The sequence below is a fragment of the Rhipicephalus sanguineus genome, chromosome 11, assembly GCF_013339695.2.
Source record: "Rhipicephalus sanguineus isolate Rsan-2018 chromosome 11, BIME_Rsan_1.4, whole genome shotgun sequence".
Lineage (NCBI taxonomy): Eukaryota > Metazoa > Arthropoda > Arachnida > Ixodida > Ixodidae > Rhipicephalus > Rhipicephalus sanguineus.
Window position 1 is genome coordinate 5,475,191 of NC_051186.1, and position 26,120 is coordinate 5,501,310.

At 45.8% G+C, this 26,120-nt stretch overlaps 1 protein-coding gene and 1 long non-coding RNA gene across 2 annotated transcripts in view; one reads left to right on the forward strand and one right to left on the reverse strand.

The window, feature by feature from the left end:
- Nucleotides 1–3,097: 3,097 nt before the first annotated feature.
- On the forward strand, nucleotides 3,098–10,090 carry LOC125756295 (uncharacterized). The gene is made up of 2 exons (XR_007414338.1): nucleotides 3,098–3,334; nucleotides 9,786–10,090. It is a non-coding gene; the product is annotated as an uncharacterized LOC125756295 (long non-coding RNA).
- Nucleotides 10,091–14,530: 4,440 nt separating this feature from the next.
- Nucleotides 14,531–26,120, reverse strand: part of LOC119374248 (putative phospholipase B-like 2) — a 45,032-nt gene continuing 33,442 nt past the window's right edge. Inside the window, exons 9-12 of the mRNA XM_049410846.1 lie at nucleotides 21,215–21,286; nucleotides 20,580–20,732; nucleotides 18,190–18,349; nucleotides 14,531–14,830 (exon numbers count right to left, since the gene is read on the reverse strand). Of these exons, the coding sequence (XP_049266803.1) occupies nucleotides 14,639–14,830; nucleotides 18,190–18,349; nucleotides 20,580–20,732; nucleotides 21,215–21,286 (577 nt within the window). The 3' untranslated portion in view covers nucleotides 14,531–14,638. The remainder of the gene's footprint in view (nucleotides 14,831–18,189; nucleotides 18,350–20,579; nucleotides 20,733–21,214; nucleotides 21,287–26,120) is intronic.

Genomic DNA, 26,120 nt, shown 5'->3' on the forward strand with positions numbered 1-26,120 from the left:
TCTACCACACGCCGCACACTTTCGGAGGTCTTTGTTGACCCGGTTCTCTGCCCGCCCCCGAGCTTCTCGTTGATGAACTGCGTCGACCTCAACGCCGGTTGCTTGGTGGTACGCACTACTATGAGGCTCCTGTTGTTGTACCGCTTCTTTCGTTCTTGCCCTGGACAGTGCAGTTTTTAGATTCAGTGCTGCGTCCATTTTGAGGGCCTCGCACAGCTTGGAGTCCCGCAGTCCAACGACGAAACGGTCGAGGATCATCGTCTCCTTCATCACGCCATAGTCACACCTATCTGCCAGCGTGTGTAGCGCCGTCATGTACAGGTCCACCGATTCTCCTACAGCTTGGTGGCGACGATGGAAGCACGCACTTTCGTAGACCAAATTCCGTGTGGTAGCGAAGTATGCGTCAAAGCGTTTCTTCACCACTTCATTGTACTTTGACTCTTCTTCCGCTAATTCGAAGGTCCGGAATATGCTGCGAGCCTGTCTCCCCATCGATACATCAGCGTACATACCTGGGCCTCCCTAGTTCGTTCGCTAAGGCCGGAAGAAAATCGATAATCATCAAAGTCTTGCACCCACGCCGGCCACTCTGACACCTTGTCAAAGTTGCAGCTCGTTGGCGGTTGTACCGGAAAGGGCTGGCAGAAACCTGCATTTTCTGCACTCGCCATGGCACGAAACGCAGTGCGCTACACTTCTGACACGATGTCGGGTTTACGTGACTAACGACACCGTGTTGAACACGAACGGGAGAACGCTCTCCCGTCTCTTTATTTACTCTGGAATATATACACGTGCCTGTATGGCACGCATGCGCAGAGTATTGTCCCGGTAAGGGCGGCATGACAAAACGTAGACACGATAACAGCTGAACGATTACGCCAGCGTGAGGCAGAAATTTAGGTAGGCATATGACATCAGGAATCTCATGGCGATAAGGTGGCCGCTGCATGCACAGCACTATGTTAACCGGAGAAACACTGGAAAGGCCTTTTCCATGCACCGGGCGTACTCGGGCTGATGACGAAGTAAGCCTTGTTCTACAAAATAGTTATCGTAGTGTCTTATATGACTTTTAATAACAGACCGTAATCTGTCCAACGCGAACAATCCTCAGGCGGGTACGCGCCGCAAGAGTTGGGCAAGCTCCGCTACCGAGTGCAGCAGGTGCGAGCGTCAAACAAAAACTCTGCTCGGCTATGTGGTGAGGTGGAAGGCAAGGAGGAGGGGAGGAGGAGAATAAAGCAAGAAAACAAAATTAGATATTTTCGCTAGGAGAATCTCCGTCAGTCGTGTACAAAAAACTGTCATCATCGTAAGCTCAATAAGTCGGCCTGGACGCGTGAAAGAGAGAAAGAACGAGATAGCAAGAAAGAAAAAGAGAAAAACAGATGGGGAAAAAAGAAAGTGATGGATAGAAAGAGAAAAATACACGGAAGTAAAGGGAACAAAGGCATAAAAAGATAGAAAGACAAAGAAAAAGTGGACAGCAAGAACCGATGGGATTTAAAGTTCTAGGCAACGTTTGTGCCGTCTAGTTACCAGATTTAGTGCACAAACGTTCAAAAATGTCTGTAAACAATAAAGCCACGGAGGTTTGGTCAAAGGTAGTTAGCATTTCAGGTATTGCTTTAAGCGAAATTTACATGGGGTAATTTGTAGCCGTTGTACTGCTAGAAGGTGGATTGTAGTTTGAACGGCCATGCCCTGCAGTGGCAATGGTCCGTTCATGAGGTGAACCGAACGACACCATAAACAAGACTATTTTTCTGGCTGCATTTGAGAGTCTGCCCGCGGAGGGCAGGAGCTTGATGAAAGCCTTTTAAGCTATATAAGTTTGGCGTCAGCGTTTTTCTGGCCTTGTTTTTCTCGACTGTCATGAAAATTTGTCTAACCTTGGTAGAATGTCAGGCAAAATTGATCAAAACTACGGTATTCAGCAGTGGAACCACACACTTTGTTGTGTGTCTTGAACTGTTTCCAATGGTCGTGTCTTCATATGTTTAAGACTGACGGTTTCGCGTTATTAAAGCTGGACATTTCTTGTTTAAGTGTAGCAAACTGCAAATGAATTAATCTAACCACACTGTTTCGGAAGAATGTTAATGTAAAAAAAAGAACTCTGCATCCCTAATGAACTGCGCCCTGAAAGTCAATAAATTTCGACCATTGAAACCTCTATGAATTCTGAATATTGTCACGTTCAAAAGAAAGGCAGCGTCACAAGGCCCGAGTCCCAAAAAGGGTCGGCGAAGCAAAGCCGAAAACAAAAGTTGGTTGGTTGGTTGTTCCTAGAGGAATGGCACAACCCACCACGGGGGATCGGGTACGAATCATGCACCAGTAGGATTTGTGAATGGAAAAAAGAAGTAATTCTAAAGACAACGGCGCGGCAACTATTGCGTCTTCGCTTGCCTTTTTCTCGCGGGCAGATTAAGCGCGTCGCATGGCCCCTGCTCCCAAAAGAGCATGACCTCGATGCTCTTTGGGGGACGGTCTTGTTGTTGTCCAACGAAGTCAGGTGTTCTCCACTTGTGATGCACTCATCTCGTGAACTTCGGCGGCACAAGGTACGAAGGCCAACGAAACGTTAATTTGTAGTCCGCTTACAATTGCTCATATTACCTCACGTATTCCTAAATTATTTAAAACTGAACATTTAATAATAGTTGGCCGAACAATTATGATCCTACTGCACCTAAAACTGAACAATTCACAGCATCTAACGCTGAAGTTTCAGTATAAGTTCGCCTTCCTAGCAAACGGAACAATGAGCGGTTATATTTCATTCTTATGAAATCATAGCGCGTATAGCCTGAATACTTTAAAAATGTAAATGTGTTCCAATTTTGGCAACACTGCTTATTTCTAACATCTTTCCGAGTGACGTTATTCTCCGTATACAAAAGCGCATAAGTGCTTGCAACGGGGACAAGGGAATTTTGTTTCAAGATTATAATATTCATTTTTCTTTAACATTAAAATGTATATTATAATTAGGTCAGAGTACTCCGCTATGGCGTGTCTTATAATCGCATTATGGTTTTGGAATGTATAAAAGACGCCCTAGCTGCATATTAAGCCGATCATATTTCGGTTTCTGTTAAGTAATCATGTACATTCCTTCCATGACCATTCTGCGGCTTTTCATTGTATTCGCGCTCTTGCTATCCACGATTCAGGATGGTCGGTTATTTGTTCTTGGACGTACAAATATTAGTCACAAAGGACCAGCATTTCAGCATGGCTTCCATCTAAATAGGAAATGGTGGTCATCCACTCGGAGGACGCCACCACCGCGTCCACCGAATCCTTTTCCTCCATTTCGTGAGTAAACCATTTGTCTCTACAGATAGAAACAAGGCAGTAGGCGCGTCAGCGAGAGCTTCGTGCTTAAACTAATTTCCTGCGAAAGCGTTTCCCAACAATGAAGACGGCCACCTTTGCTCGTCTCCTGCTTCCTCAGAGAATTTTTGCTCACTCACTGATCCACTACTCGGCAATAATCACGGAACCAAGGTTTAAATGGCTTTTGGTTGGGTTGTTTGCCACGGAGAACTCTCAAACGTATATATTATGGTTGTTATCATCATCATGACTACACCCAATGCAGGGCGAAAGCCTCTCTTTAGAGAAGGACGAAGAAACAGAGTAGACGCCACGGGCGCTACTCTGTTTCTTCTTCCTTGTGTCTTTGCGCTACCCTCTCTAAACAGTGTCATGCACCAACTAGCCCAAATCAAAGTACTGCATAGGTCTCTCGCATTTTCCTCCAGATAACCCGGTCCTGTGCTTGCATCGCCGCCACGTTCTCCCCGCATGCTTCACAATTTCCTCCGCCAACCAAACTTTCTGTCTCCCCGGCGCGCTTGCCTTTTCTTAGAATTTTTTCCTTCTCGCTACATGTCTCAACCATGCCCATTTCATCTTGTTCTCGACTGAGATATTCTTAGCACCCGTTTCTTCCCTGAACTACTCGTCCCTCTTTGTCTCACACCAACGTCCGCCGCGGTGTAACATTAGCTCGAATGCTGATCGCGGTTTTGATCGCGGCCTCGGGGGTCGCATTTCGATGTAGGAGAAATGCTAGAGGCCAGTGTACTTGCGATGTCAGTACACATTAAACAGCACCAGGTGGTCGAAATTTTCGGAGCCCTCCACTACGGCGTGCCACATAATCATATCACAATTTTGGCACGTGAAACCCCAGATATTGTTAATATAATATTAAGGGTACACCTCTTTTCTCTTGCACGGCTCGCTGCGTCGTCCTCAATTTAAGCTGTGCCCTTTTCATAAGGCTTTATGTTTCCGACCCGTAGGTAACTAACGGTATGATGCAGGAGAATAATAGAAGAGTAAGAATTGGTTGGGACACATTTGCCAGGTGTTCTCATATCATGAATGGCAGTATACCAATGCCCTTCAAAGGAAAAATATATAGCAGCTGCATCTTACCGAACGTATATAAGTGCTGGCAAAGTCACGTAATCATGTATTGCGGCAAATTATGACATTAGCCTGACCGCCGAGGCCACGGTGGCTCGGTGGCTACACCGAAACGAGGCCAAAGACGCCTACGAGTGCACCTGTGCTTTAGTCCCGTTGACTCGCAGCGTACATGGCCCACATGTGTTACAAGGTGCCCAAGCGAAGAGGCGCCATTCGCCCAAACGGAGACGTGCATTGTTACCATTAAACAGAAACTGAAGCACGATTGCCAGCCATTACCCAGTTCCGCCGAACGAAAAGGTCGCTAGTTCGCAAGAACACCGAATTCATTGTGCGAGATTGTAGAATGCGCCGCAATGAAATATCTTTAGTCCCGTTCACTCGCGGCGCATATGGCCCATATCTGCTACAAGGTGCCTCAGTGAAGAGGCGCCATTCGCCCAAACGGAAATGATGTAGTGTGCATTGTTACCATAAAACAGAAGCTGAAGCACGATTGCCAGCCGCTACCCAGTTTCGCCGAATGAAAATGTCGCTCGTTCGCAAGAACACTGAATTCATTTCTGCGACATTGTTGAATGCGCCGCAGCGATAAATATCGCTATTGAGATATTCAAATATATTCAGTTACTGCTGAGACCTCCAGAGTACTTGCCACTCAAGTTTCATTGAAAATTCATAGGGACATTATTAGCTGTTGAGTGGGTCCGCCATCCACACATCATGTAAGAAAATGTCGTGTTTTTACTAAGACGTAATCAATGTAATCGCTGAGACCTCTTTAGTATTGATCATTGAAAGTTTGTTGTAAGGCCACTATTTGGAAACGGGAAATAGCGACCGGGCGTCACCCAACACAAATTACATAACTGGTGGGCCGTTTAGAGCTTCCAACCCATTACAAAAGGCTGAGCCATAATTCTTCATCGTCATCAGTCGTCGCGTCAACAAAGTGAACATAACGCCTTACAGACGTGTAGCTGGTGCCTCGCTTCTCCGCAGAATGACGAATAATGGCTTAGTAGGTGCTTCCCAACTTCACAAAAATTGTGATTTATGGCGTAGTGGGTACCTTTCTAGTGTACTTGTATTGTAGCCCCAAGAAAGCTTACAACGGACTCTGGAAACGCCGCTCTTCCAGCTTTCGATGACTGTGCTGTGATTTCAGCGCAGGCCTGGCGTTTTTTAGAACACAAGTGCTTTGAGAGCAATAAGTTCGCTAGATATGCCTTCACATCAGTGCTAGAGTGGCATGTAATGTTGCCTTTGTAACCCGAAATCTGATAACAGGTGTTCTGTTAATTGGCAAATTTCTGGGCTAATTGGGCTAATTTCGCTCTTTGTTGCTGCCAATAGGTTACCGTTCGGCATGGTAAGCAATTCAAACCAAAAAATTCATATGTGTAATGTGTGATACTGTAATCGCGGAAAGAATATTACTTTTAAGGGCTCGTTTTTCTTTGTTAGACATAATATTAATGAGAACTAACAGACAATAACGCCAAGGAAAGTATAGGGGGTGTTACTTGTAACAATTAGGATATGAATTTAATAAAAGTAAAGTGGACGAAAAAAATAACTTGCCGCCGGCAGGGACTGAACCTGCGACCTCCGAATAACGCGTCTGATGCTTACCACTGAGCTACGACGGCGGTCATCCTCTCGTCCACTTTATGGGGTATATATGTGCTTTTAAACCTAGAAGTGTTACTCAACGCCGATCGCAGCCATAGTGGCGAGTGTGGAACACACTTTTTCTGCCTGTTGGCGTCACGTAGCACGTGATCTTTTTACAAGCCAGCAGCTGACCAATAATCCCTCGCATGCTACCTGAAGGGATCAAGTCTGCCAAAACGAGACCCTCGCTATGAATGAAGGAAAGAAGATTACTTTTAAGGGCTCGTTTTTCTTGGTTAGACCCATATTAATGAGAACTAACAGACAATAATGCCAAGCAAAGTATAGGGGGTATCATTTGTAGCAATTAGGATATAAATGTGAAGAAAGTAAAGTGGACCAAAAATAACTTGCCACCGGCAAGTATTACTTACAATGCGGGCGGAAACATATGTCCGTGCTGGCATTTTTCATATGCTACAGAAAACCTAACGCTCACAATCTCTGTGAAATTCCCCACTCGATTTCTCACCGTAATGATTCGTTTTCCTTCTCGATGTAACTTTATTGTGGAATGTTTATTGTTTATTTGCGCCCAGAAATCCAAAGCGTTTTTATTGCATATTTTATGACAAAAGGTGCTCACCTATTTTTGCCGCGCGCACCGATACCTATTCGTATGCACATACAATTCGTGTAGCAAGATCTACAAGCAGATCGAAATGGCTCCGTAGTGCAAGAAGTGATAAATCTACGTTCTGCAGTGCACGCCTTCACTTTTCAGATATTTGGTGTAGTACGTATTGGAGAAAATTCATCTGATTGCCTTAGACACTTGGAAATTAACTCTCGCCACTAATCACACTTATTGCAAATTAAATTGCAAATTTTGGTGTGTTGACTGGGGCAACAAATGACCTATCAGTGTATTATGTAGTTTTTTTTTGTTTCGTTTTCTTCTCGCTACTCTAGTATTTTCTACTTTTTTGTACACATGTCGTTTTCATTTCGTGACTATTCAGTTGAATCTGTATGTACAGTATATTTTTATTGACTTGTGTGCGACGTACGGCCTGCGTGCCGAACTGTCGTAGGAGCAGAAGCCTTTGTCAGGCCACGTGGCCTTTAGCTTCTGCTTCCTTTCTCTTGTAAACAGAAGAAATAAATAAAGTCAAATATTGCAGGACCCCCAGGACGCGCGATGACGTTGTCAAGACAGAAGCGGATGCCTAAGCTTAGGAAAGCAGCTGCTTAATGTCGTTCTGTCTGTCAGAATAAAAAGAAAATAAACATTTTTTTGTGTGTGTCATGCGGACAAACTCGCCGCTTTCGTGTATCCTATCGACGCAGATAAATAGCGTTATGTCTAGAAGGTTCCTATATACGCAGCATTTAATATTTAATGGTACAAAAATAGTGCTATGTTGTCACGGGCTTTTGAAAGGAAAACCTTTTAGAAGAACCTTTGGTTCTACATGACCTAGCAATAAATTTAACAACCATTCTTTGGCATGAGTCATTGCGACTGGGATTCCGCCATAGCGATTACTTTCGTGTCGCTTCCAAGCTTTTCAGACGCGCAAAAAAGATTGTTCAATTGTCTGTGTATTCAGCGTACCGGTTGTTTCCTTTTTTACTACTGTTTAAAGCTACTCAGAAATATTTGCACTTTACTTTCGTTCACAATTTTTTTCTTTTTCTTTCCTCAATATTCAGAATAACACTACAAGAAAGATCGTGATTACTTACGTATTGTAGCACCTGTCAAAGCGTATGCTTTTTGGACTACTGCCCGTAGTGGGTATGGGCCATTGATAAGGATCCAGAATAAGGGCACTGCGAACTGACCCTCTAATGTCAGCCATATAGCCACTGTGAATATAATTGAATGCACATTACGTACTTCAGTGGCACTCCGTATTCACCTTTGTAAAGTTAACCCCGGCGAGGGTTCTGAATCTTCTTCTTCTACGGCCGCATATCACCCTGGACCCACCGCACGTCAAGAAAATTATATATATATATATATATATATATATATATATATATATATATATATATTGTGAGAAATATTCACGTGCTTCATCCACGCACCTGGAACTACTCATCATCAATACTTGGGTCTGAGTAGCGGGGCTCAAGCTCGAGGAGAAATGGTCTTTCGGCTTGCACGTTGTCTCACAAGATATATATATATATATATATATATATATATATATATATATATATATATATATATATGTGTGTGTGTGTGTGTGTGTGTGTGTGTGTGTGTGTGTGTGTGTGTGTGTGTGTGTGTGTGTGTGTGTGTGTGTGTGTGCGTGTGTGTGCGTTCTATTGCAGTCTGCTGACCCGAAGGTCGCGGGTTCGATCCCGGAAGCGGCGATCGCATTTCGATGATGGAGGCGCAATGGTAGAGGCCCGTGTACTTAGATTTAGGTTAAGAACAGCAGATGGTCGAAATTTCCGGAGCCCTCCACTACGGCGTCTCACATAATCATATCGTGATTTTGGGACGTAAAAACCCAGATATTGTTATTATGCTATTGCAGTCTCAGAGGTTATACACTGAGAGTTCAAGGGTTTCTATTAATTTGCTCAGCTGGCGCAACAAAGACAATGAATAAATAAACACCTTTCAGTGGCAGTGTGTTTCGTTTGAAATACATTGATTATTTCCCCTCCTGCAAAACTGCAAATAAGACGAAATCTACCATGAGAAATATTTCTTATTTCTCTAGTGACGAACATTACGCACTGCTTCAGGAGGTTGCAGGTTTATTTTATCTCAGATCTGGTCACATTGTGCAACGCCATGCTGGTGCTGTTCTGCACCCTTCTCGGCGTTCTTGTGACGACGCCGAGAGAAGCAACGTCAGGAAACGCCGGCAAAAGGACTCCATGGGGGCTCGGGGTTGAGCTGCACGAGCGGCTTCTTCACAGGCTGTCGTGAACTTCCTTATGACGACTACAGCAAGTACAGTTGTCAGATACCCACTACGTCATAAATCCTCATCATTTTGGGAAATATCGAGGTGTTGTAAGGCAATACTCGCACCAACATCGATGGTGATGACGAAGAAAATATTCAGGAGCCCCTGCCTTGTCAGGCAAATGGGGGCAAGGGAAGCTTACAGTACGTGGATGACCTAGCGTTCTTCTGTACGGACATGTCTAGTATAAATATAGTGGTGTCTTTAAGTCGGGGAATTGGGAACCATTTCTAGTGCACGAACGAACTTTGCTAAAAGTTTGGCGCGGTGGTTAGGCCCATGGGCGAAAAAGGCAACGCATTTCGAGGGTACTGAATTGGTCCTGTGTTCCACCAAAACACCTTGGCGTTCATTCGTGTGCATATAGGTCAGGTGCAACTTTCTGGCAAGAACATGTACACAGCCTAAAGTGTTATGTCCAGACTATTATTTCCCGTAACCTCTCATCCTTTGGCTCAGCTAAAGCTTGCAATCTATTTCCCACAACACAGATATTCTACGTTTAATCTACGTATTGAAAATGCTCCATTGTTCTGGGACATATATTCAGAAGGCTTACCGAATCTTAGCGACCTTCATTTGATCATCAACCTGTGGCTCCATGAGGTGTAAGGGTGTTTTGGACCAGTTTGTGCAGGTGGTCTTGAGTTAATCCACCTATTTTTTCTACAACTGGAGTGTCATTTTTTTTTTCATTTTCCGGTTTGTGCTCAGCCGCAGCTTCGAAAATGCCCATACTGTGAGGAGAAGTCTTCGGACGTCTACCACATGGTGTGGGCATACCAGTCAGCTCCGAACCTCGCTCCAAAACCACACCTCACCCGGGAGGACTGGGAGGGAGCCCTGTTCGGCTGCTCCGACCTGGCGAGCCAGAAGGCCCTGGTCGACCGAGCTCGAGTCGCGGCGATCGCCAATGGGCTCCTGTAATGAGGAGCCCACCTAGTACTTGTGCGGGGGTGGCCCCCTTCGGGCCACCTCGCGCTTACTCCCTGTATATACCTATAATAAAGTTTTTTCCTCCTCCTCGAGCGTTCATACGAGTGAATCACCCCAATGTGTTACCAGTTTAGTGGCGTCTACTAATTTTTCATCGTCTCCCTATTTGCAACGATTCATGGGTGATGCGTACGAATCAATGCGCTTTCTCACAGTCTGATGTCCAATGTATATTTATTCTGCAGCTCAAGAAAATACCTATTTAGCGACATAGTAGATATGATACTTCCTGCGCAATAGTACTGCTCAGTATATATTGAATTACCTACAGATGACGTGCTCGCACTTCTGAAGAGAATTCCTGTCGTGCAAATGTCCAAGACTTTGCTTTTTGAGAAGTTTCACATAGAAACAATGCCTGTAAAAGCCTGGTTAACAAGGAGAGGTATCTTTGTATCGCCAATTATGTTTGCCTCTGTAAGTTCCAGAAGCTACAAAACATTGTTTCAGCAGCTGGAAGGGCGCCATCCTAGTTTTGAATGTTCTTCAAAGAGTTATTTTTTTTTTAAATGGCCGCCATCCCGCCCTGCGAACGTGAACGTCCAGCGAAGCTGTATCAAACACTACACATCCTGATGGGGAAGTATGTATATTATTACATTAGTGCAATGGCAGTGACTTTGTGGTCACTGTGGTAGACCGTGATTGGTTCCGCGACCGTTTTCAGCGAGTGAATCTGTTCCTTTCGTCGAGCATTGTATTCACGATATTCTCCTGGTGTCTTTATGTTCCTCGGTCTATCCATGGCAGTGTTAAAATGAACTGAATGAGTTGCTAGACGGGTCTCCCTCGTATATGAAAGCGGGAAACACATGCGGAAAGAACGAAGGGCCGTTTGGCGTCATTCGAAGATTCGTGTGAAATAGAAAGCAGCTGCAACCAAATCTCAGCCCGGAACGCGTGGGAGCGTTTTCCCATTGCCCAAAGGCACTTTAAATCCAGCACGCGGTTTGGTGCTTGTTTGGTGGTTTTCTTTACTGAAACGAATACTGTATGTCTGATTTCAAGGAACGATGTGCAGTTTGCCTTCAGTTGTTAAATGGCCCCGAAACCACCCAGAAGTCAAAATTTAGTTGTGGCGAAGCAGTTACGCACGAGTCTACAGCGAACGCGCTCGTCGGCTCGTCTGTCCACCTCTCCGAATGTCTTTCCTCAGCATCCGAGGTCAAAACGCAAGGAGTGCGCACATATGCTAGCACAGTAGCACGCGAGCGAGGGGGTCTGTTGGTGGTTGAGGGGCCCAGCGTTTTGTGTTAACGCCACGTAGGCCACGTGGCTTTTGCCCACGCATTTCTTGCCCACGCGCTTGTCTGCCCACGGACACGAAACCGTTAGGGGGTAGATGTATACAGCTTTGGTGTAAAACAACTTGAAGATTTTAGAACATACATTATCTTCTGCCACCCAAAAGCAATGCACTGCTTGTTGACATGCTCTCACTAATGGGTATAACAGTTAAACGCACCTTGCAGCACTTTTTGAACATGGTCGGAAACTGCTGCCGATTTGTAGTCGAGGCTCCTTCGAACATGTGGGTCAGACATTACAGCGCAGCACACGGCATCGAATTTACAATTATACTTCAAAATGAGCTAAAAATCGCTCGCTCCGCACTTACAAATGATGCCACATACCCAAAATCAACTGAGTCACATATACAAAACCACATGGGAAGGTCTATTGGCTGACTTGATCATCGTGAGCTGCAGAGTTACAGCGGCCGCGACGGTGTGCCGCGACGATCCCGCGCCGCGATCTACACCAGCGCGCTCGTGATCACACTAAAAGTTAGCCGCGCGTTCAAATAATAAAACAAACGAATGTGTTCAAGCTCATGACGCGCGCATATGTACGGATGTGGCTTCTTGCCTCCCTGTAATCCCACCCCCTGTAAGGAGGATGAGTAGGGTAGGTTTAGCAGAGTAAATCTTTCAGTTCGCTGGGATGAAAGGAGTGAGAAGCCGCTTAGAGCACTCGGAAAACCCTGGTAACTCCGCTCGTACTTGACAGACAGAAAAAGAACTTTATTAAAGTCTTGACGGATCCTAAAATTTTTACAGCGAAAGCTGTTATGAGATCATTTCATCGGCCGTTTTTGGCGCCGTAGTTCTCCGCCGCCGCCGCCGCCTGTGTCCGTAACCACTATCACTCGAAATAACAAAAAAAAACGAAGAAAAAAAAATTCCAGGATGGAACGACGTTCGAACCTGGGCCCTCTGCGTGGGAGCCCAGTATTCAACCTCTCAGCCATGCCGATTTTTTTTTTGTCTTTATTGCAGGGCTGCAGTTTTCAACCGTGAGAAGAGAGTACATCCTGTCTACAATTGTTTCATGTGCAACAGCAAGTGCATGCGAGGTACCCAATCGGGTACATCCTTTTGCATTTTTTGCAATTCAAGAAACGAAGTCAGCGTCTCACAAAAGTAATCTATGGCTCGCCGAGCATCAACATCAGCGTTACGTACAGCCATTCGGCGCCTCCAAATGCTGTAAAGCGCCGATGCTTGAAACTGCTTTGCAAAAAGGTCCTACACAGGCTTCATATCGGGAAGGAACCACATTAACATATGCAATATAGCGTGGTAGAAGAGTAAAATAGACACCAAGCGTCGCAGAACGCAAATTCTGTAATCAGGCATCACACAATGCGAATTGCGCAACGAAAAGGTTGTTGAATGCTTCCAACCCATCACAAAGGGCTCCGCCATAATTCTTCATCGTCATCAGGCACAGCGTTGACAAAGTGCGCATAATGCCTTACATGCGTTAGTAGGTACCACGGCTCTCCGTAGAATGACGACAAATGGTATAATGCCTGCTTTCCTACTTCTCAAAAATTACAATGATTTACAGCATAGTGGGTTCCTCGCAACTGCACTTGTATTAGTTGCCAAGGAAGCCCATAAGCGCATGATCCATTTCCTTGGGGTCTCAGTAAAGTTCTTCGCCCCCCCCCTCCCACCTCTCTCTCCCACGTCAACGTATGTTATACAGCATGGTAGGAGAGGGACAGAGCGACCGGGCGTAACCTAATGCGAATTACACAACTGGTAGGCCGTTTAAAGCTTCCAATCTATTACAAAGGGTTGAGCCATAATTCTTCACCGTCATCAGTCGTCGCGTCAACAAAGTGCACATAATGCTTACAGACGTGTAGCTGGTGCCTCGCTTTTCCGCAGAATGACGGATAATGGCTTAGTAGGTGCTTCCGAACTTCACAAAAGTTGTGATTTATGGCGTAGTGGGTACCTTGCTAGTGTACTTGTATTGTAGCCCCAAGAGAGCTTACAACTGTGCATTAGAAACGCCGCTCTTACTGCACCTGGGAATGTCCACAACCACCGGGCTGCCGCCCTATTCCTTCACCCTCACACTCCTCTTGGGAGACTGCGCTGACCAGCTCAGAGCCGCAGGAGCAGCGTCGGCTGATCCAGCGGGCACGTTGTGTGGCGCGAGCCAATGGGGCACTGAACTAAGGGCTCCACCCAACGAGGATAATCCTTGAGGCCTTCACAAATAAAAGTTTTCTCTCTCTCTCTCTCCAGCTTTCGCTGTGACTGTGCTGCGGTTTCAGCGCAAGCCTGGCGTTTTTTTTTCTTTTTTTTTTGCGCCAGTCAGTTTATGAAGCAGTAATCTCCGACAGTCGCTCATTCGATGATTACTCGCAAAAGTGTTGCGGGCCCCTTTAATGGAAAACTCGCATGTTAGACGGGCACGCGGAGCAAATGGCATCATCGCGGTCGCATTTCATACAAATGGCTCTAGAGATATTTGTATGGATCTAGAACACTTTGAGAACCCTTTTGTGAACAACTACAGTTTCTGCGGGATTGGTTGCCACTATCCAAGAAATTAACTTTAATACCCGTTTAGAACGCTTTATTACTCTTTTAGAGCACACTGTTCTTTGAAACTTCTGTGTAATGATCTTGTGCGCTCTAAATGTGGCCTTCACTATTTCGTTCTCTGTGTATATATATAAACACTGAGCATATTTGTACTAAATACCATGGAAGAAAAAGAAAACTGGCGTGGCTCTGTGGTACAACATTTGGCTGCCTTGCAGAATGCCTGGGGTCGATTCCGGTTGGAGTCCTTTTTTTACATCGCACAGGTGCTTAAAGCGGAGGCTTCGAAGCCCACTTAATCAATCTACGTAATTCACCAGGCAACATGGCTTCGCACTGCATAAGCGTGGTTGCATAATGTGTTTCTAGAGAAGTTTTAATAAAAGCAAGAATAAAACGACCAGAGAAATTCAGGCAGCCTTCACATGGCTGTAGCTGGTGTAAAAGCGCGCGCGGCTCCGAACCAACGGAGCCTAAATAGGCAATTGTTGCACTTTGAGTATTACAGTTCTCTGCTTTGTAGCGAGGACGAACGCTCATACGCATAAAAAAATTCAAATTCTAATTTACCCCCTCATGAGGGATCACACGGTAATGTTCGTGAAAAAAAAATAAAGCATTCTTACGACCGTTTCTTTATTGCGGAGCATTACAAGCTGCGCCATAAGTTGCCTCTGTTTGTATAAAGTGACCTTTCGGTCACCGAAACGCGACCGCTTTTGACAGCATTTAGCTGCTTGAGGTGCTGCGCAGCGCCGGCTCCCACTTATGCTGAATAGGCTTGAACTGCCACTTGTCGGGCTGCCCGAGATGGCTGTCTGCCAGTCCACTGGTGCTCCATTGGAAGGGCGGCTGGATTCTCCACGTGGGCCCACTCTCACCAACAAACTCCAATGACGGAAAGAGTTCATTACTTGTAACCTACGCATGAGCGAAAGAGAGCTGAGATAAAGTGATCAAGCAGACAGAATCGTCATGCAGTATAAATTAAGAGCAGCATCGCCATACTAAGAGCTAGTAAGTGTATTCAAAGCTAGGGAAATTTTACATATGCATGCGTTCTCAAGCATAATTTATGATAAGCAGCTGTCATAATTTCCCAGAATGCACCAGTGCAATATACCAGGCTTCCAATCATCCATACATCATCAAGGAACAGTCCCCCAGGTGGCCTGTTGATTTCTCTACTACGTTTTTAAATGCGAAGCATTCCTTAGCGAACCTCAGGCACTTTGGGCGTTACTATCTATCTATCTATCTATCTATCTATCTATCTATCTATCTATCTATCTATCTATCTATCTATCTATCTATCTATCTATCTATCTATCCGCCTACGTCTGGGCGCTCTCCTAGTCGTCTCCATAAATTGTAATATACCAAAATTGGCATAGCGGGGGATCAGTGTATGACGAACACATTTCACTGGTCACGACATGAATAACGCAAAATACCTGTCGCGTACGTCATGAAACCCTTTCTCTCAGTCACGTGTGGCACATACCCGCATACCAGAGTTCATGTTATGCGGGTATGTGCCACAGGTGATACAAAGACTCAAGCAACACAGTAACCGCGAACACACACATTGATACGCAAGGAAAGTGATAATATTAATAATTGTTGGGTTTTGTGTCCCAAAACCACGATATGATTATGAGAGACGCCGTAGCAAAGGGCTCCGGAAATTTGGCCGTCTGGTATTGTTTAACGTGCACCGAGATCGCACAGTACACGGGCATCTAACATTTTGCTTCTTTCGAAATGCGACCGCCGCGGCCGGGATCGAACCCACGACCTTCGGGTAAGCAGCCGAATACCGTAACCGCTACACCACCGCGGCGGACGCAAGCAAAGTGAGGAAGGCGAAGACATAACTCCCCTGGAAGACGGTCAACTACCATGCATGCGTTCACGTGGTCCGCCACGCGGACCACGTTGATTACGCAAAACCCGGGGTCAGTGCTTGCTACAATAAATCTGCTGAGAGAACCAGGCCTCTCATCATTACCAGTGACTTGAACATTGATTTATCAAGACCCAACAACGTCTGGTCTTTATACTGCGTGAAAGACGGCTTGAATGTGGACAGGGCATCAAGAAACCTCGCTGCCACGTCCAGGACAGGAGGCATCATAGATCATTTCATCGTAACAGGCATCCAAGATTTCCACCAGCTGTGCTATACCTCGCACTTCACTACACTTACACCCATCGTAGCCGCGATCACAAACGGATCCGATTAACAAGTCCGGTCCAGCTGCTGGTGCTCACTGATCACGGTGATGATGACCTTGTTCAAGAACTGTCCAGAACCCCTTCTACACATACACACGTTTTCGTGAAACGTGCGTGCTTCTCCGTCATAACGGACAAGTATAAGCATAACAACTGTACCTGTGACTGTAACTTAGGTGCAGTGCGCCGGCGTGTGCCACTCGGCTGTGTGTATATCTAGGGAGACTTTCCTGAATGAAGCTTAGTTGCGAGTAACGGCTGTCCTGTACATCTCTGTTCCTTCTTTGTCCTGTTCGGATTCGTGCTATCCAATATTGAAGATTATAAGCACTACATATCAGCTTACCGCGTCTGGTGTTGGCACACCCATGTTGGCATCGTTACGCAACAGTAAACAACTGGTTATATAATACACATACTCTTCAACATATGAGTGTGCGTATCCCACTTCCACATTTGTCTAGCGTCATTCCGTAACGATTCGCTCAATGGGAAAAATTTCGCCAGCCACCATGACGCGCATGCTTCGCATAGCATCGATTCCCACGGTACGTGGCAACTGCCCAAATTTTTTTTTTTACTTTTTATTCGCGCGAGTGGAGCAACGACTAAGCTTTCCTGCCGAGAGCTACGAGGTGCGTGGCTGGTTCCTGTGACTCACGTGATTTTTTGCTGCTCACAACGCGGCCTTGATGCACACTGATCTAAGGCTTTAGCCTTAAAAAATTACATGGAATGCTTAAGGTTTTTAAAAAATGTGAAGAAGAAATCCTAGTTTGATGTTCCGTTGATGGGATGTTGAACTTTCTGATGATCTGCTATTGCGGAAGCGCTCTCCCTCTGCTCCAATTCTGTATTCCCAGAACGCCTGTGTCGCATTAGGACCGCTTGTTGCTGCTCTCGTCGGATTGCTACCGCAGCTTCATCCGTAGCTGCTGCCTTCTGGGGAATTTCGAGCTTCCTTAGCCTTTTCCGTCGTGGGGTACTCTCTCGGTACACTGCACGTAACACTTGTGCCAAGGACGCAAAGCACCACTTTCTGCATGAATTTTCGTAGTGCGAAAAAGCTGCCTTGGAACGTTTTGCAACTCGTATACAGCCGATGTAAAGGGGCAAAATGTCTGCCGTGTGCACTGTACTGACGCAATGTGAAAGTTGTTTCGTTACCTGTTCAAGATCTTCTGAGCTTCTTATACTGACTCCTCCTTTCAACAGTATAAATGCGAAGGTGAATTTCGATGCTCGACTGTTTCAAAGGATGACAAGCGTTCAAACCAATTCCGAGTAAACGTTCCTAATCTAAAGTTTAGTCAATTATTCTTGTAGATTTACGTACAGACTCTAAGTACCAGCTGTGCCATAGCGAAAGGCTATGACTTCCTGCGTGCCGCGCCATCAATACTCACTTCAACATGCGGGACCCCTTTTGCCGCTGTCCGCATTTTAACTGCAGCCGGGGTTCAACGCGCCAGCTCGTGTTCAGCTGCGCAATCGCAATATGATACCTATTGAGGTACCACAGGAACTGTGGTGCAACTAGGTTTGGACGCGAGTGCGCGTTGTGAGCGCATATGGGAAGTATCGATAATCTAGCGTGTGCTACGCCGCTATGACGTACGTTGCGCCGAAATTCCATGCTAAGAAGCATTCCGCGAGATGGCATGTTGACTCTCACTTTTTCATTACAGCAATGAAGCATGTGTCCTTAAGCTCTTCGATCGGTGTTAAGCGTAGTATAAGAGCGACCGAATGCAGTGCCGGTATGAAGGGTCACGTCGATTTTTCGCGCGACCGGTTTCTCTTGAGAAGAATTGCCGTAGAGAGAACCGCTTACGGTCGCGAACCGTTTAGCGCTCGTCAGCTTTAAAAGTAGTTCTTTTCAAGAATGTATTAGCGATGTCTGTGCGGCTTGGTTTATAATACGTAAATCTATATGTCTTTTTCTTGCTTGCGTGCTGCAAGAATATTTCGCGAGTACTATAGACTCGCAATTATTCGTGAAAAATTACCCAACGTTTTTAGAAGAAATTGTTGTCAATCACCTTGGCGTCAATGCCACCGACAGCACGCCGGTTCATCGCAGGGGCATCGTACTGTCCGTTCGGGTCAAGCAAGTCCGTGCGCGCTGAGATGGCGAGCACTGGATTGTAGGGCGGAGTGCAGTTGCAGCGCGACAACGGGTCGTTCTTGTAGTCGTTGTACCTGCGAGTACATCGTATGACGCCGACATACCACCTACAATACAGACGCTCGTTAGCGCTATCAACGAGCTCCTCAAGGTCATCACGACGCGATGAGTGGCCTTTCTATTATCGCAGCTACGTCTTCACTTACAAGAGTATTAGTTTGGGCGAAACGGTATCCCGTGACCTTCTGATTGTTTAGTGCAACTCGAATAAAAGGAAACAAACGTAGGGGTAGAAACGAGCACAAGGAGGACTTGTGCTCCCTTTTACCCCTGACTTTGTTTCCTTTTACTCTGAGTTGCACTAAACAATCAGAACGTCTTCACTTCACATGTTTTCACAAAAGCGACCGTGTTTCTGTGAACTTTTACAGCCAAATGAATAAGTGCACTGTGAGCCTGGTGTTCCCTTTCAAGCGGTTTCAGGCACTGAATTTACCCTTTAGAAAAATCAGAATGAGCAACAACGGGGATCTAAGGGTTTTCTTGCTTCCCGTAATAGCCTTTTAGTTTGCATAATGATTAATGGTTCACGTAAACATTCTTTAGGAGCTATGGCTTGCCGAAAAGACTTATGGCCTATACGACGGAGCGCCAGCTTATAATACGAATTCACTTATGTTAAAAAGCGTTGATTATTAAGCCTGTTTAAATTAACAGATCTGACTGTTCTAGGGCTAGTGAGAATCCCACCCTAAATTTACACGTATTCTGCGAACGTTTATTGTTTAAATATGCGAAACAGGAATATTTCCACTGGCACTGAGCGACAGATCAAGATGTCATGGCCATGGATATACCACGTGGTTCGTGTACGCATGTGGTGTAGCGCGAGAGCTGCTCAACGTGGTGGTTTGCATGAATGACAACGGTATTATGTATGGTGGTCTGCGTTCGTGGAGTGTTCGACCCATCCATGCTGATGAAATTGAATGTTGTCTGAGTAGTAGCCTTCTTTATTTTCCATGATAAGGGTGTTAGACGATTCGAAGAGCTCATGAAATTACTGTTCCAATTCGTGAAAGTTTCTTCTTCTAGGGTCTAAGGGCGTTAGTTATGGATACAGTAAAAACCCCCTCATCGGTTTAAAGTGGTTTACTGTGTACCACTGTTGCGGCTGCGTATTCTGTTTGCGGGAGGTGAAGGTGGATAGTAAACTTAAATTGCGCAGTGAATAAACAAGAATTCGTGAACGGCAACCTCCGAAGTTTATGCAACAACACATTTTAGCACCTCCGTAGTAGCCTACATTATGTTCACAGTATCACATGCCATAAACCGTGTGACTTCTGCAACTCAGAGCCGCTGATTCCTGCAAGGCAAGGTGGCCACGTCTGAGTTGATCAATCTAGTCGAGGAAAGCTGGCAGCTGGCTCCCGTAATTTTTTCGGGTGATTACGGGGTCAATTCCAAGTTTTTAAGCACTTCAATTGCGTATGTTAACATGCTCCAAAAAAAGGCGTAAAGATTGAAAAACAAGAAAGCTGACTTGTATACACATCGGAAGGAAAGATAGGGAACGTCATCATGTACCAATGGCTTGTGTGTCAACACTGAGACCAAAGAAGGTTGCGAGATGCTGCATTTTAGAGGACCACTGCAGCTGGTGGTGTACCCTTCGTCCCTCATACTGAAGGGACCATGGCCGCTTCTTCCTTTTCAATACTAAGGGCGTTAGAGTGTTGGAAGAACCCATGAAGTCGCTGTAATAGCCGTAAAACGGGCTTTGTGCTACTGATATTAAGCAAAATTAATGCAACTCACGCGAAAGTGCAAATTCCTAGGAATGCCAAGGGAAAGGGGTTTGCAGTCCGGGATAGTGCGCATTTCAGTAGTGCGACATCATGAAAAGTTTGTAGCGTACGATTCATGCGGCTGAACACAGGCCTCGGGATACTAGCGAGAGATACTTCATCATTAGTTAACATAAATGAATTCGTCAGAAAATCATTCATCCTGCAGAGGACATAAACAGATTAAGCATGATTATGTTATGCAGCATTTCCTAAAACGTTTTGTCACTAATGCATGCACAGAAGCTGGGAATATTCTGACGCCGTACCACAAAGATGGGATGCGAAAGCAAGCCGGCGAAAAATATAACCGCTCAAGCGCGGTACTACATAAGGCATATATTCAGAAATTCCAAAGAAACCGTGAAAATGGACAATGCATCGCTGCGTGCGCGTTCTGTACAATTGTACATATTTTACAAGCAAGTTTTAGGAGCCAGCGCCTTGCACTCACCTCAAGTACGTCACAACGGAGTCCACGTCTGTAAGCTTGCCGTTGTCTCGCTGGAACATTCTAGCGCGCGGGCATTCGTCGTAGCTGTAATAGCGGCCGTATTTCTTGATGTTCTCCGGTTGTGCCGTCATTTCGAATACTTCTGGAAAATATCTTTTAAAAAAACACAGCATTCGTAATCTACGACGAGTAAAGTGAGTGCATCCAAAGGCAATAAATTCTGAAAAGTCCAAACACCAAGGATCCTCTCGATACAGACTATATTTACAATACATGACGGGTGATTAAAAATAAATTTCGCGTTTCAAAAGCATATCTAAAAATTCTAACATAAGGCGCTCTTAACCAGGCCTAGATTTTTATGATGCCCCTCGCCACAATACGAATTAGGCATCGGTCGCAGTAAAACTGACTAGCTCACATTTGCGCAAGCATATAAAACGCTTACATTCCACATTGCTTGAACGTTTGAAAGCGTGGTGGCCTACGTCACGTTTCTGCAGGAAGCTACGGTCCTCGTCTAACATTCAATAAACGCCGCAAAAGCTCCAAGATACCAAGATCGACTTGTATTTAGCTCTCATCGTAACTGTAAAGAAAACATAGCAAGCACCCTGAGATAAGCAGTTACTTACGCCACGTTGTAGCCAGGCCAGTATTTCTTGTCGCGGAGACCGTGGCTTACATCTTCGTATTTGGCAAAGCCTCTGGAAGTAAGAACAATGAAAAACGCTGACCCACTATACGCAAGACATTCAATACTGAGCGTGGCTAACAGCGTGAATAACACATACGAAGACGAGAAGTGGACACGGCGTAGCACTGTTTCCTTTCAACTCGATTCTTCACAGCAAGGCTGTGCAATAAATCGTTTCTTGTTCATCCCGTACCATCATCATCACAAACGGCTATGCGCTGTTATGCCAGGGCTCCCAACCCAAACTTCCTTGCTTCGACAAGGCATTCAAGCTGGTAAAACGTCTGACGCAACCAGCGTCAACACCCGCTGATGCAACGAGGCGGGAGTCTTACGCAATCCCCGGTAACTCCGGCGATGCGTCTGACGCAACCAGCGTCAACACCAGCTGATGCAACGAGGCGGGAGCCTTACGCAATCCCCGGCAACTCCGGCGCTGCGTCTGACGCAACCAAAGGAAATCTCTCCCGCAACGTGCGGCAAGCCCTCTCATCCGCGGATCCGGTTCGAGCCAGCGACCAACGGCGGTTCCTGATTGGAGGCTTCGCGCTCCTGGCTGATGCAAGCGATCGCCCAGGGCTATAAAAGAACCAAGCTGCGCGGAGAGAGAGAGACAGCGAGAGAGCGAACGAAGAAGTCCCGGGTCGTCGTCGCACCGCTGTGCGAGCCCAATAAGCTGTCGGCCCCAGCGCCGAATATGTAAAGCCTCTGTATATATGTATATAAATTTGCCTTAACTCACCGTCGCCTTGATCGCTCCGTCTATCAGCTCTGCGCAGAAGCAGTCGCGAGCTGAGACACCCGTATCCCAACAGCGCCACAGAAATGGTGTAATTCCCAATACTCACCACTGGTCCACTAAAAGAGAAGAAGAAAACTATCCTCATCAAATGGGTGTGTGCCACAGTGCGGCCTATCAAAAAACTATCATCATCATAAACATATATGTGTCAGAGTTTGGGTAAATCCCACTGCACACAACATCCACTAAAGAGGAAGAAGGCAAGAGTTAGCCCAACAAATGGCTGCGAAGCGACGACGTCGAGCCGAAGACCCCGAGTACGTACGAGAGAATACTATAGGGAACGGGAAAGGCAACGGCGGCTGCGATGAGACCCCGAAGCGATGGAAGGCATACGCCAACGACGTCGTGCCCGTAGATCTGAGTGGTGCGAACGCTTGGTGTCAGCGCGAGGTTCTGTCTCTGGAGTTTGGACATCCGTGTCGAGTGTGTGACTGTGTGTGGTTTAACTCGAACTTCTCTGCGCTGAGAAACAACCTAGCATCACCTAGTTAAAGCTTAGTGAGACCGAGAAGCAACCTAGAAACAACCTGCGTCACCTAGCTAAGGCCTAGAAACAACTTAGAAGCACTCAGATTTATCTTCAGAATCGGCCGGTTTCGCTGTCTCAAGCCTGACGCGGCTTAGTGCAAGCTTCGCCTGATTTTTTTGTTCTTTTTTTAATTGAAGAAAACGATAACACGTATAGAAACACGAACAGAACACCTCGTGTTCGTGTTTCTTATATATGTTATCGTTTTCTTCAATAAAAATCCAGTTGAATGTAAGCAGCGCTGTGCTGTGTAGACTTCTCGTCTTCGTCTGTGTTATTCGCGCTGTTATAGCCACGATGAATCAGTACCAATTCATTGGCTCAGTATTCCAACTTTCAACACTGTTCAAGCTAATTACGAGTGAGCATCATAAATTTATTCATTTACTTATTCATATAGTGCGAATGTCATTGCAACGTTATAGACAAAACTAGGGTTACAACTCCACGAGAGCAGCCACGAATGAATCATGAGCAGACTTGCTGGCGATAGAGGCGGGAATGCGATTCCAGTCGGACGACGTCTTCGACACGTGCGAGTGCAAATCCACGGTGGCCTTGCAGAACAGCACTTGAATGCTGAAACTATGATCGATGCTCCATCCAACGTAACACGGTGGCGAGGAAGAGCCTGGCTGTGCTAGGAGAAGTGAAATTTCCTTATACTACTGCGGAGCTTAGGCAACAGAGTTCCGTATACGACTTGGAGACCCCTTTGTGGCCACGCATGAGATGGCTGCCATGAATAGATGCTTGGCAAACAAACCACAGCAAGGTACAGGAAAGGGATATTTGCTGGAAAAAATGGACTGCCTGCAGAGCTACGCCCCGAAATGCCGAGGTCATCGTAGCAGCGCGCAGTAAGAAATGGAAAAGCAAAAAGGAGAGTGATATGATTGTTTTTCCGTTCAGTCTCCATGGTAAACAGGCTATCGAAGCTATTCTGAGGGATTCGTCCCTGCAAAGCAAAGTGTATTTGCAGAAAAAGAAAACCTATGCAAAGGTTATGACATTTGACAACTTTACAAACGGGATAGCAAAGTAGACACGCTACAAATATTCTAATGGCGACAAACCACGAATGGTACATTCTTTTTAGGTCCAGTGTGAGTTGAGGACAATCATGGCGGAAAAATGGGAGCAGCTTCTGGCTTTTAAGGAGTTGAACTTGATTAAGGTTAGCGATCTTTCCAGACCAGAAACAAGCATAACGTAAGGTTTGTTTCTTCTGTGCAGACTTAAGAATTATTTTATTCGTTTCCTCGCGACTCACTTTTTCATCCATTGAGGTCCTGTGGCGCACACAGGTTTCTTGCTTTCCGAGATTCCACAAGCATGCATGCGGATTGACTTTCTTTTTACCTTTCCTCTACTTCTATTTATTTAGAAGTGCACTTCATCTATTATTCTTCAAGAACTAAGCCGCTGCCGACGCCATTGGCAGAAACTTTAAGCGTTTTGAGCAAGCAGGGTAGTCATATAACTTCATTTGGCTCCTTATTACCGCCGCTATTTCGTCCTGCCAAGACTTCCCAATGAGCCTCTCAAGCTGTATTGTCAAATAACATGGCCGCCACTGGAACTGGAAGCAATGGTTACTTCGTATGTTCGACGAGCCAACCAACTCACTTTCTCGCCGATACAGCCAGTTGGCGGCCAGGAAATCGTGAACCTTGGCCTCAATTCGGTTGCTTTACTTTATCCACCCGAGAGTATTTATGACGCGGTAGGCCAGAACGAAAGCTATTATTCAAGTTCCCGAAAACCCCGATTACTGCGGGATAATCCGGCAATATGCTTCAAATGTTCTCGCGTCGCCCACGTCATGCGTCGCTGCCGCAGTGGCTCGTCGGCTACATTTAGAGCTCCAGGTACCGACACAATATAAGAACGGCTCGTTCCGTAAAACAGACCTTCAAGCGCGACCAAGTGCATGCCTATAGTGTACTAGAATATTATCCTAGGTAGATATTTGGTGAAACAGCGCACAAACGACACAATCACGCACACATAATATGACGCAAACACAAGCGCTGGAAGCTATTCTCGCGTGTGTGCTTGCCTCTTTTTATGTGTGCGTGAATATAAGAACGCACACATAAAAGTTCAGGCACACTTGTCCCTTGTGCGCTGCCTCACCAAATATCATGAGGCACCAACTAGTCCATCAGTACGTATTAAATATCTTAGTGGCGCGACCAAGACTAGGCAACAATGGGACGGCGGAAGCAAAGGCGAGTAGCCGCAGTCGGTGGCACTGCTGCGCCTTTGCCTAGCAGCCGGCGCGCGGTCCCTCCGGTTCATTCATGGTTTTGCGCCTGCCTGAACTGCGTGTTACCAATGTCGTATGACCTTCAATTTTCTTCCCTGAATAGAAGGGCAGAAAATTTTAAATATCCGCCTTCTTACACATCAACTACATCATAGGAGATACGATTTGATCGGAGGAGCTGACTTTATATGCGATGCCAAAAATAAAGGCGGATTGCTATGTTCCGGGCTTGCACAGCTGTTAGCCGGGTGCTCCGAAATCCCATTTCTTCGCCGCACCACAGTCCCGTGCAAACAGTATTTGAGATGTTTAGCTTTGTCAAGGCAATTCAGCAACATTCACTTGGTGGCCTTAATATCAATGATTAAAGACAGCGTGAACTTCGTTGTGCCGGCACGCTTCAGTATTTATTAAATTATGACTCGGTGCACCAGAAAATAGTGCAGCCAGATGTTTTTCATAACTGTAGCAGCACTATGGATTTGTTTTTGTAATTACAATCTGCGGCAGAGGTTTCATTGCGTGTGCAATAAGTTAATAGCGGAGCACTGGCGTTCCTAAGAAGTTTTCACTACATGCACATAATATCGTTTTACAGCGCCGGAGTCGTAGTCACAAGTTTTTTCGGGGGTGGGGGTCCGACCACACTTTACGTATGTGCATGCGTGGTTTGTATATGTGCGTGAATCAGGCCCGTAGCCAGGAATTTTTTGCGGGGGGGGGGGGGGGGGGGGCGCACCTTCTGAAAGCCTTGACTATTTGAAAAAACGCCTATTTTTATGATTTATTTTCGATAAAACACCATGTGTCATGAAAATTCCGCGGGGGGGGGGGGGGGGGGGCCTGGGCTCCCCCTCTGGCTGCGGGCCTGGCGTGAATATACGCACATGTCAAGTTTAAAAGGTATGGGGAGTTGTTGATGATTTCAACCCCCCCCCCCCTCCCCAATACCAATATTTTTTAATTTTGCTACGCCGGTGTTTCACAGGGTCTCTCAATAGAATAATACTGAAGCATGCCGGTTTTACGTTTCTTTTTGCAGTCACAGTTTGTTTGGTTCCTTACATAAAAAATCTCTAATGCTAGGAAACCAGGCTGGCTTGTTGATATGTATACTGCAATTAGATTTGCCTATGCTTGCTTCTAACATATTGATCGACGCACACACACACAGAAGTCAACCTCTTCGCACTTGGTATATATGCTTTGACGTACTTATTACTAATTAATAATATTCT